Below are 15,004 nucleotides of genomic sequence, written 5' to 3'. Positions count from 1 at the left end.
TCTGCTGTTGTAAATCTTTATTCTCACAAGTACTCCCACTTAAATTAATGGGATTATTCAAGCAAACAATTGAGGATCAGAACTTTTTATTTTTATATATTGTCTTCCAAACAAGGTGTATCCCTACAGCACTTTGCAAAATTAGGTCTCAATCCTGCAATTCCCTTTTTATGGCAGACCCTTGGGTCTGTGCAAATCCTCACTGGATCTACCCATGTGCAGGCAGTATACAGTGTAAAATCCAGGGAATGTGGGTAGGAAGATATTATATGATAAATAAAAATATTCCATTCAAGAAGTGTAGACTGAGAGGGGGAAATACTTTGTTTAAAAGAAGGTTTAAAAAGAGGTAAAGATTCAATGACAGAGACTACTGCTCCAGAAGGTAGGAGCTGCAGAGGAGAAGGCTCTTACACAACCAGTAGTGAGACTATGGGAAAGGACAGAGAGGAGGCGAGTTTTACTTTAATGCAGGGAGCAGGCAAGTAAATAAACAAGGTACAGTATTAAAATTGTTATAATAGTAACAATGTCCCATACTTTATTTACTATATATTACATAAATATATACAAGTACATTAGTGCCATTACGGTAAAATCCACACTAAAGATTTCTGTCCCCACCATGTACACTCAGCTTATTAAATTAAACTAATAAAAAAAATAAAAGGTCTGTCTGAATAGAATTAATACAATTGTCAAAATAACTGGATAAAACCATATGGTTTTCTAGACTGCAAGCCTCTTCTAAAAGTAACTATAGCTAGCATATTGCTTACTGAGAATTTGTTAATTGCTAACAGGCCTTGTGATTTGTCCTTTGGGAATATCTGAGATTGTCTTGCCATTGCAGGTTCTTAGTGGGGGGTATGAGAGGAAAAGATAATTGTAGTCTTAGGAAGAACAATTATTTTCTACCTCCAAGTGAAGCAAAAAGGATTTCTGAATTTGTATATAGTGAGTGGGGGTCAGGGGCTTGTGGAGGAATGGGGGGGGGGGGAGAATTCCATGCAAAGATGGGTTTTGGGTGAAAAATTCTGGATAAGCATACTTGTATTTGGAAGTGGAGGAGTGGGATTCCTGGGGAGAAGAATTTGGGGAGGGGGCAGGAAATAGATAGGGAGTTGGGGAATTTAAAGAGGGGGTAATTGAAAATACCAAAAGGGAGTGTCTGGGGGTAATTGTAAGCAGGGGGTTGCAATAATGGGAATGGGTATCTAATGGGTATCTATCGAACGGAGGAAGATCAGAGATGAGTGACAGTGCAGGACCTAGGGGAAGGGAGCTTAAAAGATTAGGGGATATAGTGGATGTATAAGAGACTGAGTTAACGCATGAGAGCATGGGTGATGGATGGGGGAGAGAGGATGTGATTGAGAGAGCTGTCAAAACACTCCCAGCTACACTCCCAATCTTTTATCAAATCCTCCCCACTCTAACTCTCTCTGCTGGGTGTCCAGTTTCACTCTCAAAAGCAAGTCATAGAATATCAGGGTTGGAAGGACCTCAGGAGGTCATCTAGTCCAACCCCCTGCTCAAAGCAGGCAGGATCCCCAATTTTTGGGCCAGATCCCTAAATGGGCCCCTCAAGGATTAAACTCTGGGTTTAGCAGGCCAATGCTCAAACCACTGAGCTATCCCTCTCCAAAGGAATAGCTATGAAGGGACAGAGAGTAGACCAGAGAGGAAAGGAGGTGACAGAAAATGGTCGGTCTTGGTCACCTACAGACACAGGACTTATTTGGGGGCACAAGCTATCTTTCCCTATAGAGAAGAAGAACCCGCTACCATTTTCAAGATTAGATGAGAAAAACCTTGTAGCCTCTATGCTAGGTTTTTAATAAAACCAATAGAGACAGCCCAATAACACCATGCCTCGAAGTTTGAACAGCCTCCTTTTGGGGCCTTTCTCGAACTCTCCCCTTCCATAGCATGGCCTCTACTGCTGCGACAGCATCAAGCATGCCGGGAGCTTGGAGGTAGCCCCTGGGGGCGGGAGCTAGGCAGGTGTGACATTGGCAGCGCAGCGAGGGCCTAGTCAGGGCCTGCCGAGACTGGAGCGCTGGGGGCAGAGCAGCCCCCTTGGGCGCGAGAAGGGCCGTGTGGGCAGGAGCTGGGCCAGGCCGTGTAACCCATGTGGTGCAGGCGGCAGTGCGGTTTCCGTGGCACCCAGAGCCTCTCCTCTGTGATACATTTGAAAGCTGTTTTGGAAGCTACTCCCGTGGGGGCAGGAATTTGCTGGCGTGAACGAGTCTCTGGGCCTTGCAATCCCTTCCCCTTCCGGGAGGGTCTCCCACCCTGTGGCACACGCGGCCGCCCGGCCGGTGACGAGGGAGGATCCCGAGGCGGAACCCTTGCGAGGCGGAACCTTTCCGCCAGGGCCCGCGTTGGTGTCCGGAGCGGGTTGGCGGACTTGTTCGCTGGAGCCCTGGTGTGACTGAGGCCCCGCCTCCCGACCTCTTCCCATGTGGGTCTGAGACTCCGAGTAGAGGCTAAGATGGCGGCGCCCCGCCAGCGGCTGGAGACGTGTCTGAAGCTGCTAGGTGCTGCCGCGGCGCAGCCGGAGCGCTTCCTCAGGTGAGACTCCTACCGCCCCCCCCCTTCAGGAATCCCCGGCTCGGGGGCAGGCCGCTGTCGCCGCCGCCGCGGCTCCTCTGGCCCCTCATCCCCTGGCCCCCGCGGCCTGGGCTGCGCTGTGGGCGCTCCTTCTGATAACCCGTCCTGCTCCCTCCCCTCGTCCCAGGGGAGAGCTTCAGACCCCGGCCACACCCCCTGCTTTGCCCCCTCTGTGCCTTCCCTGGGTAACGACGTACCGCGGCCCCATTGCCAGCCCCACTCGCGGGGAGAGAGGGGGGTGGTCCTAGCTTTCTGGGTTTTTGCCAGGCGAGCGCTAGGCCTCCTGTTCTGCTACTTGGAGTGACCCAGTTACTTTCTTGATGATGATGATTGTATTGTATTTCCAAAGCGCTTTGGGGCCACAGTCATAGATCAGGACTCTATTGTGCTCGGTGCTGTATAAATACCTTCATTAAAAAAATAAAAATAAGTCTGTAGCACTCGTGGTTGCAGGGGAAAGCTTGAAAATGTGAGCTGAATATAACGTAAAAGTTTGGAAACAAGAAAGACTTTTTAAAATCTCATTATTAAGACAATCTCACGATTTTGAGGACTTGATTTGTGATTTTTTTTCAAGACTCAGGACTGGCAGTTCTTTGTTAATTAGCCCACCCAACCTTGTTTTCTGTGTTAGGGAGAAAGTGTCTAAGTTTCACTTGCATGAATAAAATGAACAGTTTTATTTCTATAATTAAACTTTAAATGGGCCTAAATCTGTGTTTTGTCATTTAAGGAAAGATTTAATTTAGGTATATGTTAAAAAAGCTCAAACAATTCTATTGAATTAAGCTTAAAAAAAGGACTTTAAATCTCAAAACACAGAGAAAAATCCTTTTTAGCAACAGGGAGTTATTTTAAAAACTACTTGTAAATGAGGAAATCCTTGTATATGTGAGTAAGACTTGGGGCATGTCTTAATTCTACACAGCAACTGCAACTTAGGCCCTGATTCCACAATTGGATGGCACTCTGCATGGATCTGGTTGCAGGATTGGGGACCTTAGGTTTTATCCTATGAGAATTTCCATTATGATCCCTTTGGTTTTTTTTATGAGCTATTTTGAATAGATTACCAAGAAAATACTTAGAATTTGAAGAAAACTTACAAACAAACATATTTTGAGAAAAAGATGACAAACTAGTTAATCCCTAAGCAAATTTTTGGTAGGGGAAACTATAGTATAGTTAATCCTTGCTCAGATGCTAGGTGGAGGTGTGAAGGCACCACCCCTGCAGCTCCTATTGGCCACAGTTCCTGACCAATGGGAGTTGCAAAGCCAGTGTGCTGGGTGGAGGCAGTGTGCAAAACTGCCTGGCCATGCCTCTGCCTAGCACAGAGGTGGGGAAACTTTTTGGCTCAAGGGCCACATCGCGATTGCAAAACAGTATGGAGGGCTGGGTAGGGAAGGCTGTGCCACCCCAAACAGCCTGGCCCCCGCCCCGTATCTGCCCCCTCCCATTCTCATCCCCGACTGTCCCCTTCAGAACCACCGACCCATCCAAACCCCCCCCCCCCGCTCCTTGTTCCCTGACCGCCCCCTCCTGGGACCCCCTGTCCCTAACCCCACCCTCTATCCAATGCTCCCTGTCCATGCTCCCTGTCCCCTGACAGGCCCCCCCCTCCCCCGTCCAGGACTCCCAAGCCTATCCAACTTCCCCTGTCCCTGACCACCCCCCGAACCTCCACCCCATCCAACTGCTCCCTGTCCCCGACCCCCCCCCAGAACCCCCTGCCCCTTATCCAACCCCCTCCCCCCACCCCCTTACCATGCTGCTCAGAGCAGCAGGACTAGTAGCTGCGACGTTGCTCTGCCTGGCAGGAGCCATTCATGCTGCCAAGAGTGCTGGTGGTGCGGCAAACTGAGGCTGTGGGGGAAGGGAGACAGCAGGGGAGGGGCCGGGGGCTAGCCTCCCCGGCCTGGAGCTCAGGGGCAGGGTGGTCCCTCGAGCCTTAGTTTTCCCACCTATGGCCTAGCAGCTGAGCGAGGGGAATGTTGCCATTTCTGGGGAGCCCCGCCTCGCTCATCCCTCAGCCCATGCCCTAAACCCCTCCCACACTCAAACTCTGATACTGCTGAGGGGGAGGGGAGGTGGCCCAAGACTGCCCCAGCAGCGGCCGGTGCAACGGTCGGTGCAACTGGCGCAGTGGCTGCTTTAGCTGCACCAGTCACTGCAGAAGTCATGGAAAGTCACTGAATCCTGTCACTGAATGACAAACCTGCGGCCTTAACTATCGTCCGTTTTATTTCAGTATCTCTAGATATGTGTTACATGTTTTAAAGCTTGACCTTAATTATATCCTTTAATTTCAAGGAATTTTACTAATAGGACTGCAAATGCTCTGTAATAAACAAAGTAAAGCCTGCAATTGTTAAAGGACAACCAGGCGTTTGCTGCAAAAACACTGAACAGATGTAAAGGGAGCATCAGAGGAACCATTTGGTAAACCCAAGAACTAAAATCCACAAGTATCTAAAAAAGAAACAATCTTAAGGCTATACAAGTTTCCCTTTGTAAAAATGCATTTGTCATAACTCAGATCGCTTTCTAATTGACTTTTGAATTTTAACATTTTTTTCAGTTTGCTATCGTTATGTGCAGTGATGTTTTTAATTTTGTTTTTATCAGTGTGCAAGATGGACTGGCTGCAGACTTCAGTTCTTTGACAAAGACTCTTTATGATTTGCATAAGGCACTAGGGACAAAACTAGTCCGTGGGAGTCCTTTAAAAAAACTGATAATAGAAAACTTTGATGAAGAACAGATCTGGCAACAAATAGAGCTACAGAATAATGCAGTTCTAGACTACTTCAAGAAAGCTGTTGTTAGAGATGTTAAAGACAAAGATCTGTACCTTTTCCCAGCCGAAGAAGAGGATGACTTTGAGGCAGACGCTAGCAGTGATAAGCAAATGGAACAAGAAGATAGCATGGAAGCAGAATCTGCCCGTATTGAAGATGAAAGTGAGGGTAAAGAAAAGCAAAGTAAATCCAAAGTAAGGAAAAGGCAGATATGTAGTGATGAGGATTCAGATGTTGACGAGCTAGAGCAACAGGTTCAAAAGTTGAAGAAGAGTACCTGGAAAAAATCAAGAGAAAAGTCTGTAGTGGATGATAAATTTTTCAGCTTGGCTGAGATGGAAGCCTTTTTGGAAGATGTAGAGAAAGAAGAAAGCATGAAGGAGGAGGAGGAGGAGGAGGAGATTGATTATTTTGAAGATATTCTTTCTGATGAGGATGAAGAAGAATCTGAAAAAGATAAAATCAAGGTAAGGATATATGCATCCAGAATTAGAAACACTTTTGTCACAAGCCATTAGAATTTAAATTAGCTTAAAAAATTGACAGGAAATGGAAATTGTAGTTCAAATTGGAAACAAAATGCAGACTTTTTAAAAAAGTGTAATTAACCATTGAAACAATTTAACAAGGTTTTGGTGGGTTCTCATTACTTTGAAATCTTAAGATCAAGATCAGATGCCAAAACAGATACTGTAGTTCAACCACAAATTAATGGGCTGAAAGCAGGAATTACTAGATGAAATTCTATAGCCTGTATTATGCAGAAGATCAGACTAGATGACCATAATGGTCCCTTCTGGACTTAAAAATCTGTAGATCTATTAACATATACTATCATAAATATCTGGGATCAAATAAACAAGTCCCTACTCTGAAGTGTTTACAACCTACGTTTGGATGGATCTTCATGCCTGTGCAACATCTTACTGAAGTCACTGGGACTCTTCATGAGCATAGGAGTCTGCCCATGTGGATCAAATAGCAGAAGTAGGGCCCAACTTAAGACAAAACAGGTGAAGCTGATGGATAGAGAGAGGAAACGACAGGGTCCCATGGTCACTTGGGTGAGTAGTATGCATGTCATAAGGGCAAGGTTGTGAATAAACTTGAGCTGCTGTATTCTGGCTTGAAAATTACTTTCAGACTTTAACTAACGTTGCTTGTGACAATTCTGTTCTTTCAGTATCTTATTTTTAATGTAATAAGAGAGAAAAATAAGGTGCTTCTGGAAGTGATAAACCGATGCATGTTAGAGCCATGTGTTATACTGTCAGGGACTTATGAGTTACCCCCCACAGCTCAGCAAACACGTCAGTTGTTAAAATCCACTGCTTTTCCACTCCTTGGTCTCTGAGCAAATTAAAATAGAATTGACTATTAATTGTGACATTTAAAATGTCTCACTTGGACTAAGGCCCCTGTCTACCGGACCAATGGTTAATGCTGAAATCCATTGAATTCCCATTGCAGATCTTACACTGTAGGTATATATAACATGGTCCTCGTGGTAACGGAAGATTCTTATTCACTTAGACTTGTCACTTTCACTGGGTAACCTCTTATTTTCTCTTCTCCCCAGCCAGTTAAAAGTTCTAGAAATTTGAAATATAAAGATTTCTTTGACCCTGTTGATGACAATGATGACCTCGCTAATGATAGTGAAAATGATCAGAATGATGAAGAGGAGGAGGATGAAGAAGGCATTTTTGATGAGTATGTACTCTTGAACGATTTGTAACTGTTCTGTGGGATCTGCCAGTTATTTGAATTGTCACTGACAATGTGATACCATCTCTTAAACAGAAAATAAAATGGAAATTTAGGAATTTATTTGGCAGAGATCATACTATTGTATTAAGGAAGGAGCAGCCTTTTAAAACTTATAGCAAGTATTTCATTATCTGTTAATGTATTTGTTTTTGGTTTTCTGTAATGTCAGTGTAACATGTTCACTAATTAACTACTTTTTGACTGAGAAGAGAAGAGTCATTAGACAGTTCTATTGTTGCCCTGTGGGATTTGAGTAAATGAATTATGTATTTCTTCAACCGGGGAGGCATATCTCCACTAGATATGTAGGAGGTCACCCAAGAGCCTACTTTTAGGGTTATGTTAGGTCTTAAGGAAAGTGCAGTAAAAGTTTTTGGGAATCTCTGAAAATGTGTTATATTAGTTGCAATAGTAGGTGGAACACATTATTATTAAAAAGGGGAGTTTTTTTACCTGTGGCTTCTATAATATATTAAACAATAAATGTCACAAGCATGTACTATTTCCATTTATATAATGGCATTTTAATGTTTATAGGATTGAGGAAAATACTGAAATGGATGTAATGGAACAGAATGTGAAAACTAAAGAAGTCTCTAAAAAGGTTACTTTTAACTTACCAGAGGATAGTGAAAAAGAAGACAATACAGATATACCAGATGAGAAGAGAACTGATCCCATTGGAATAAAATCTTCTTTTGAGAAAAGGCAGGAAAAGGTAACTAAGATGTTCTAGTACCCCTTCATGAGCAATTGATTTGAAGTTTTCCACTAAAACTTGAGCCAAAGCCATGTATGTTAATAAGTTGATTGTATTTGTAAATATCATTACGTTGTCTGAAAGCTTCAGAAAATTTTTAGAAGAAATGATCAAATAGTGGTATATTTACAGAAAGATAAGGTAAAAGGTGTGCAAAGAATCTAGAAATACTGGAGTAATTATTCATATTCTTTACTCTAACTTGATTTCCCTTTGGTTGTTGCTAAACAAGTGCATTTAACTTTTTAAAAAAAAAATTTAACTTTCAGGAAATTTTATCTTTCAGATGCATGAAAAAATTAAATCTCTAGAAAAGGAGTTGTTGGAGGAAAAACCTTGGCAGCTTACAGGAGAAGTGACTGGACAAAAACGACCTGAAAACAGCCTTTTGGAGGAATCTTTGCTCTTTGATCATGCGGTCAGAATGGGTAAATACAGTTATGCTAAATTTCAGACATTGTGCTAGGTAATTTGTTTGTTTTACGGGTTAGAGTGGTGCACAACTGCTGTCTGTTTCCCCCCTGCATCCTTCCTCCACCATCCTTTTAAACTTGCCAAACATTGCCCAAACTGTGACTAAACTTGAATATTTATAAGGCCATATTTTCCTCCATAGAAATTTTATTGCCTCTCCCGTTTGTTGAACTTTCAGATGTAAACTAAACTTTATCATATGAGAATGACGCATTGTTTGTGCCCACTTATTTATAGGGCAAACGCAACTTGGTTATCCTTCTCAAACTTTCATACTATGCAATTTTTCCTAAGGAAATAAACCTACTAGCTTACCTAGTCAATCTTTATTCCAGGCCAACATGCCTTTCTAAAGTACTGTATATATTTTCTTGCATTTTTGTCAGTCTTTTGTTTTTATTTATAGAACAAGAGGTACCAGTTAAAATCAATGCAAAAATAATATCTCCAGAACTGTTAATCTCCTTTTCGTTGAATGAATGATTTAGTTTCTAAATACTTTAAACTTGCTGGGTTTTTTTGCCCTCTTAGCTCCTGTGATCACAGAGGAAACCACCTTTCAGCTTGAGGATATTATCAAACAGAGGATAAAAGATCAGGTTAATAAGATTTGACTTCACCTCTTTCTTTTATTTGGAAACTTAAATATTTCAACAAAAACAAACCCTAAACACTGTCTGATACATTCAAATGTACTTGTATTGACTTGGAGTTTTGGGGGCACAGGAATGAATTCCAAGCATGAGTTTAAGGTCCTTAGTTTTTTAGATATCAGTTTGTCTCCTGAGCATTTCCAAAAGAAACAAAATATCTGAATATTGCTTTTGCTTAATGCTGATAGTGTATTCTTAATGATTCCATTCTGTATCCTTTTGGGTGCTATAACTAAGGCTGCACGTCTGTCATGGATTCTGTGACTTCTGCAGTGCCCAGAGCAGATCGGGCAGCTCTGGAGACAGCTGCACTGGCTGCTGCTGGAGCAGTCTTGGGCCACCGTGCGTGTGTGCAGCACCTCACCCCCACCCTGCAGGAGTTTGGGTGGTGGGCTCAGGGCAGGGAGTTGGGGTGCAGGGTGGTGCTTATCTCGGGGTGGGGGGCTCCCAGAAGCTGCCAGCATGTTACTGCAGCTCCTAGCACCCCCCCCCCCCCCACACACACACCCCCAGCACCAGCAGGGCCGCCACCTGCAGAATACCCCCAGCCCAAGTGTTAATTAATTATATAGTAAAAGTCATGGACAGCTCACGGGCCATGAATTTTTGTTTACTGCCTGTGACTTGTCCATGACTTTTTTTTTTTTTACTAAAAAATACCCGTGACTAAAACATAGCCATAGCTATAACATATGTCAATTAGATAGATAATTAAAATTACCCTCACAGTTTACAGATTCAACTATAAAAGGACTACTTTGGAGTTGTGTACACGGAATTTATATAATGGATATGCAAATCTCTAATAATCTCTACTCAGAATATTGACCAAGAATAATATTTTTCAGAATATATTAAACAAATCCTGTGGGTAAATAAGTATAGTATAATAGATTTTTTTAATTTTAATTGCACAGAAACCATATTGTTGTTTATAATTCATATAAAAGTATTTTCAAAATTTTATCCTTGGTTGTTAGTTAGCATACCATCTTTGGTTGTATCAATACAAAAAAAGACTGGCGAGTAGATTACGCTGTCTATGCTTCAATCTTGTTTGACAGGGTGTGAGCTTTTTTAGACTAAATACAATTCCTTTAAAAGATACTATCTTAACTATAATGTGGTGTTAGGAGATTTAGTAATTGCCAAAGTTGTGGCAAAATAAAAGGTAGCTCCCATTGTATAAGAAATTGCCCTTTGCTGTTAGGTTCAATGCGATGTTGGAAAATCAAATTAATGTGCTAGCTGAAACAACAAATGAGATGTCTGATATAACATGAAGTATAAAAATGATCTATTAAAGCTTATTTGATGCAACTGCATCTTAACTATTTTATGGTTTTGTCTTAGGCTTGGGATGATGTAATACGTAAAGAAAAAGCAAAAGAAGATGCCTTTGAATACAAGAAGCGTCTAACTCTGGATCATGAAAAGAGCAAATTGAGTCTTGCTGAAATCTATGAGCAGGAATATTTGACACTCAACCAAGTAAGTTATGATAATGGGGACACACACACACACACACACACAGTGCCATTGCTGTTGGTTGGAAAAATCCAATGGTGACTGCTTTAAAGTTATATTTTTTATTTTTAAACACTGAACTGCCATGAGTATTGGGAAATCCTGATATGTTCAATCAGTACAACCAGGGCAGCTGAACTGATACCAAAAATTCAACTTTTACTGTTAAATTTGCACAAATATTGACAAGATTGAATCATTGTCTTAAAATGTGGCAAAAAAATTATAGAAAGAAGTAACATTCTGGAACAGTGATTGCTTTAAAAAATGTCCATCAGGGGAGATTAGTATTGGACCATCTTTTGCGTAAATCATATTTGATACAATTGTTCTCCTATTTTGCTTAAGCCACTCCAGTTTGTACCATCAGAATAATTATTTGCTGAACCCTTTGAGTTCACAGATAATGCAAATCCTTTAAATCAAAAATATTAAGAGTTCATTAAATCTTAGACTTGATCTTATAAGGCCTTTGTTTTAATTTTCTTTACTACATCTAATGGGAATGTGAAGCAACACAGAAACTCGCATGTGAATTTGGTTTAAATTGAATGAATAGGAGCCTAAGCTTCCCTAGTGTCCCCTTCTCTAGCCAAATTCACATGATATTTGAGCTGCACAACCCTTACCAATGTGAAATATCATCCCAGAATTTAATCCACTGAGTCTCTGGGCTCCTCAGAGACTCAGAACACCTGTCAGAGGTTGTTTTGTTTTGTTTTTTTTTTTTTTTTCAAATGCACAAGTAAGAGTTAAGTATCTACCTCCCCTCGATTTTCAGTGGAAGTTGGGTGCCTGACCCTCACTTCTCTTTGGAAATCTTCCCCTCAGCTGTTCACATATTGAAGATCATTTAAAGCCTCTGTGGCTCAGTGTACCCATCTATAGTACAAATCTGCGGATATCTGCTTTATATCCATGGACCATATTTGCGGATCAGATGCAGATACAAATTTTGTATCCGTGCAGGGCTTTACCCATTTGTAAAATGGATATAAACTGTGTATTGCAGCTATAATGTAAAGTGCTCTAATATCTTTATGTGCAAGTTTCTCTATAAATGATTTTGCTATTAACATTATATTATTTTTATTGACAGCAAAAAACTGAAGAGGAAGAAAATCCTGAACACATAGAAATTCAGAAAATGATGGACTCGCTCTTCCTAAAATTGGATGCTCTTTCCAATTTCCACTTCACACCTAAACGAGTGAGTCCATTAGTTTTCACACTTCATTCAATAAAATATGTTTGGGAAATAGGCAGTAAAGTGAGGGATACTTCCAAAGCAATTGCTTGTTGAGTATTTCAGAAACATATAATCAGCCTTAATAGAAATGGAAATGTATTTAATGTGACTTAATTCAGTTAGTAATATATTGCTGTGACATGATATTCATGTACATAAACGACATTTCCTTCTTTCTAGCCCGTGCCAGAGGTTAAAATCATCTCAAATCTTCCAGCTATAATTATGGAGGAAGTAGCACCAGTTAGTGTTAGTGATGCAGCTCTCCTGGCTCCAGAGGAGGTTAAGGTAAGAAATTTAATCAAGAGCTGCAGACAGGGTTCCTTTTGTGTCTGCACACTGAGGGTACCCTGCCCCCTCAGAACAGAGAACTCATTTTCTATGGCATTCTTCTCTTGGAACCCTTTTCACAGAGATTTAAGGATTTCCAGCACAGTGAAGTCAGAGGAGCTAGCTTGGCTTAACTAGATTTGACTGCTTTCCTCACCACCTGCTGAACTTCCTTTTCAGCATAGGTTATTCTGTTTTTGAAATCTACCCTACTATGTAGACTGTTTGACTGCCTAATACTCTTTTTTTTTTTTTTGTGAAGAAATGTACTATGTTTAATCTGTATTACCCTATCTTTAGACAGTTACTCATGTGTCTTTGTTTTCCCATATGTATATGGGTGTGTGTGTGTGTATATATTAATAGGAAAAAATTAAGGGAGGGTGGGGGAAAATATATATGTGCATAATATCTGTAGGAATTTTTAGTTCCCATGCCTAGCATGAGAGGGTTATGCTATTTGGGCTCCTCTGTTTTACTAACTCAGGCACATTCTCAGCCACAGGAAGCTGGGAACAGGAGAGAGGAAATAAACACATAGACTGCTTTCGTGGGAAATGAATAGAGCTACTTCTGCTGGCTAGTCAATGAGATGTATAGCCAGGGTAGCCATTCTGTTTGTACTTGTCACTAGCCTAGATGGCATAATTTTGGATCCAAAAGTGCTGTTATGTCTCTCTAGGAAAAGAATAAAGCTGGAGATGTGAAAACAGATGCAGAAAAGACTGCCACAGACAAAAAACGAGAACGAAGAAAGAAGAAGCTTCACAGACGTATGAAGCTAAGGGAGAAGAAGCAACATCAAAAACTCCTGGAAAAAACAAAACCAAAACAAGGTGCACAACTCAGCAAACAAGCTTTTGCGGCAAAATTAAAAAAGCTCACCAAAGAAGGCAAAACAACTTTGCTCAAGGTAAGATAGTCTTACATAGTCTAGTAGTAAATTTCAAAGGTATATGTAGTAATTTAATTGGATATTGGTTTCCTGTCATGTCATTTAAATTTTTATTTATTTATGGAAATGTAAGTCCTTGGTGCTGGGCCGCACACCGGCTGCTTTGTCGCATCCTGCCCCCACCTCTGGTGTAAAGCAACCCTGCACCCAAATAGCATGCACTGTCACAGAAGCTCCTATGCCATCATCTTTCCTCTGCAACCAGCTCCTGGGTTGTGGTTCGGGGCATTCCTGCACCCTGGTAAACTCCAGCTTCTGTACTGATTCCTTGGGATGTTAAGGCTATTTTAACCTGTGCCAGGGACTAGCCCTGTCCAAATCAACTGCTGGTATTGGTAGAAGGCAATGGATGCCTTTTTATTCATACCTGGGCTGAGCACTTCTTTGACAGAGAATGTGGCCCAATGTATCAATATTTAATTTCAAAACCAAGAGATGTCTGACCAGTTACGTTTATTGTTGTTTGCAGTGTTTGTGTTATGTTTGTGTTATCTGGTCTATAGATTTTTTTTTTTTTTTTTTTACTTTGAATATGGTGATTTTTAAATGATAGTTAGCATCTGTGTAAATATTCCTTTCTTCTGCAATTATTATAATTCACATGAGGATATTATAATTAAAGTCATTCCTTTAGTATATGCAAATAACTTAATCTGAGGATCCAGCAAAGAAAATATGAACTGTAAAACAGTTATTTTGGAATTAATCTTTAATCTAAAGCATACATGACCCGCACTCCTTATATTCTGAGCTGCTTTATTTTAAAGTTCACAACCTGAGCTGCAGTCTTGGAAAAAAATTACGCACGTGCTTATTTTTATGCATTTGAGTAGTCCCATCAAACTCAATGGAATTACTTGCATGCTTAAGTATTTGGATGATCAGGACCCTAGCTAGTTCCTCCTAAGCTTTAGAGATATAATTCAGAATACTACTTCTATGTTGTTTTTTGTTTGAATTTAAATGTTACAAGAAAAAATACTTGTATGGGACTTCTGTAATAACAAGATCAATATTTGGATCTTGAATATAGTAAAATATTAAATCTATATACTTCCTGAGGGGTTTATCATGTACAAGAGACCATTAATTCCTAATATTAGAGGTTTTTAAAACAGTGAAAAGAATATGGAAAGTAGTTATCCTTAATACATCTAAAACATTTGCACTTTTTTATTTTTGTAAAAGCAATATATCTGCATTTCTCTAGAGGGGACTGATAATATCCAAGGATTCACTCCTGGATTTGCATATATACCTCTCAACATTAATAGGTGTTAAGCATGTGCATGAACAGGGAACACATCCCTTATCTTTTGAAATTACGGTCTGACAAAAACCCAGGATGGCATAACAGCTGTCTGCAAATCAGTTATCAATTAGATTATAAGTATGGTATATTTAAAATAAAAAAGGTTGTTTAACTTCTAGTTGTGTAGTTGCATCAGTCCAGTCCATTGGAATATTTGCTAGCTTGTCCTTTATTATAATAAACACTTTTGTCTATTGACAGGATGAAGGTAAAGACAGGGCTTTGAAATCATCTCGGGCATTCTTTTCTCAATTACAAGATCAAGTAAAAATGCAAATCAAAGGTGCAAAGAAAATACAGAAGACACAGCAAGAATTTTCTGCTCAAAAACTTAAATTATAATACATTTTATACCTGCTATATCTTGTATATATTAAAGTAAATGTTTCTAATTTGTTAACATTGCACTTTGAATAATAGATTTTATTTTATATAGTGCTAAAAAATCTTCGTAAGTTGAAGTTCAGTTGAGTGTCTGTCCAGCTGCAAGTGATGAAAATGTGCTAGACCTTTCATGCTCTTTCTTTCAGCCTTCTACTTACTTTTTTCAGTCTCTT

General features: G+C 40.4%; 1 protein-coding gene across 1 annotated transcript; it reads left to right on the top strand.

Moving 5' to 3' along the window:
* The first annotated feature begins 1,949 nt into the window (after nt 1-1,949).
* MPHOSPH10 (M-phase phosphoprotein 10) lies at nt 1,950-14,852 on the top strand. The gene is made up of 11 exons (XM_038418374.1): nt 1,950-2,577; nt 5,245-5,884; nt 6,997-7,130; nt 7,725-7,905; nt 8,234-8,375; nt 8,953-9,020; nt 10,428-10,565; nt 11,701-11,811; nt 12,031-12,138; nt 12,863-13,093; nt 14,649-14,852. The coding sequence occupies exons 1-11, from the start codon at nt 2,498-2,500 to the stop codon at nt 14,787-14,789; spliced, it is 1,974 nt and encodes a 657-aa protein (XP_038274302.1). The 5' UTR covers nt 1,950-2,497; the 3' UTR covers nt 14,790-14,852.
* Nucleotides 14,853-15,004: the final 152 nt, after the last annotated feature.

The sequence above is a fragment of the Dermochelys coriacea genome, chromosome 10, assembly GCF_009764565.3.
Source record: "Dermochelys coriacea isolate rDerCor1 chromosome 10, rDerCor1.pri.v4, whole genome shotgun sequence".
NCBI classification, from domain to species: Eukaryota; Metazoa; Chordata; order Testudines; family Dermochelyidae; genus Dermochelys; species Dermochelys coriacea.
The sequence above is the reverse complement of the archived record's forward strand: the minus strand, read 5'-3'. Positions and strand labels throughout refer to the sequence as shown.

Excerpts from the sequence above, each read along its gene's own strand:
- MPHOSPH10 (XM_038418374.1), top strand. The coding sequence starts at position 2,498 with ATGGCGGCGCCCCGCCAGCGGCTGGAGACGTGTCTGAAGCTGCTAGGT. Across the intron at positions 5,885-6,996 it reads CTGAAAAAGATAAAATCAAG|CCAGTTAAAAGTTCTAGAAA; the intron begins GTAAGGATATAT and ends TCTTCTCCCCAG. Across the intron at positions 9,021-10,427 it reads AACAGAGGATAAAAGATCAG|GCTTGGGATGATGTAATACG; the intron begins GTTAATAAGATT and ends GTTTTGTCTTAG.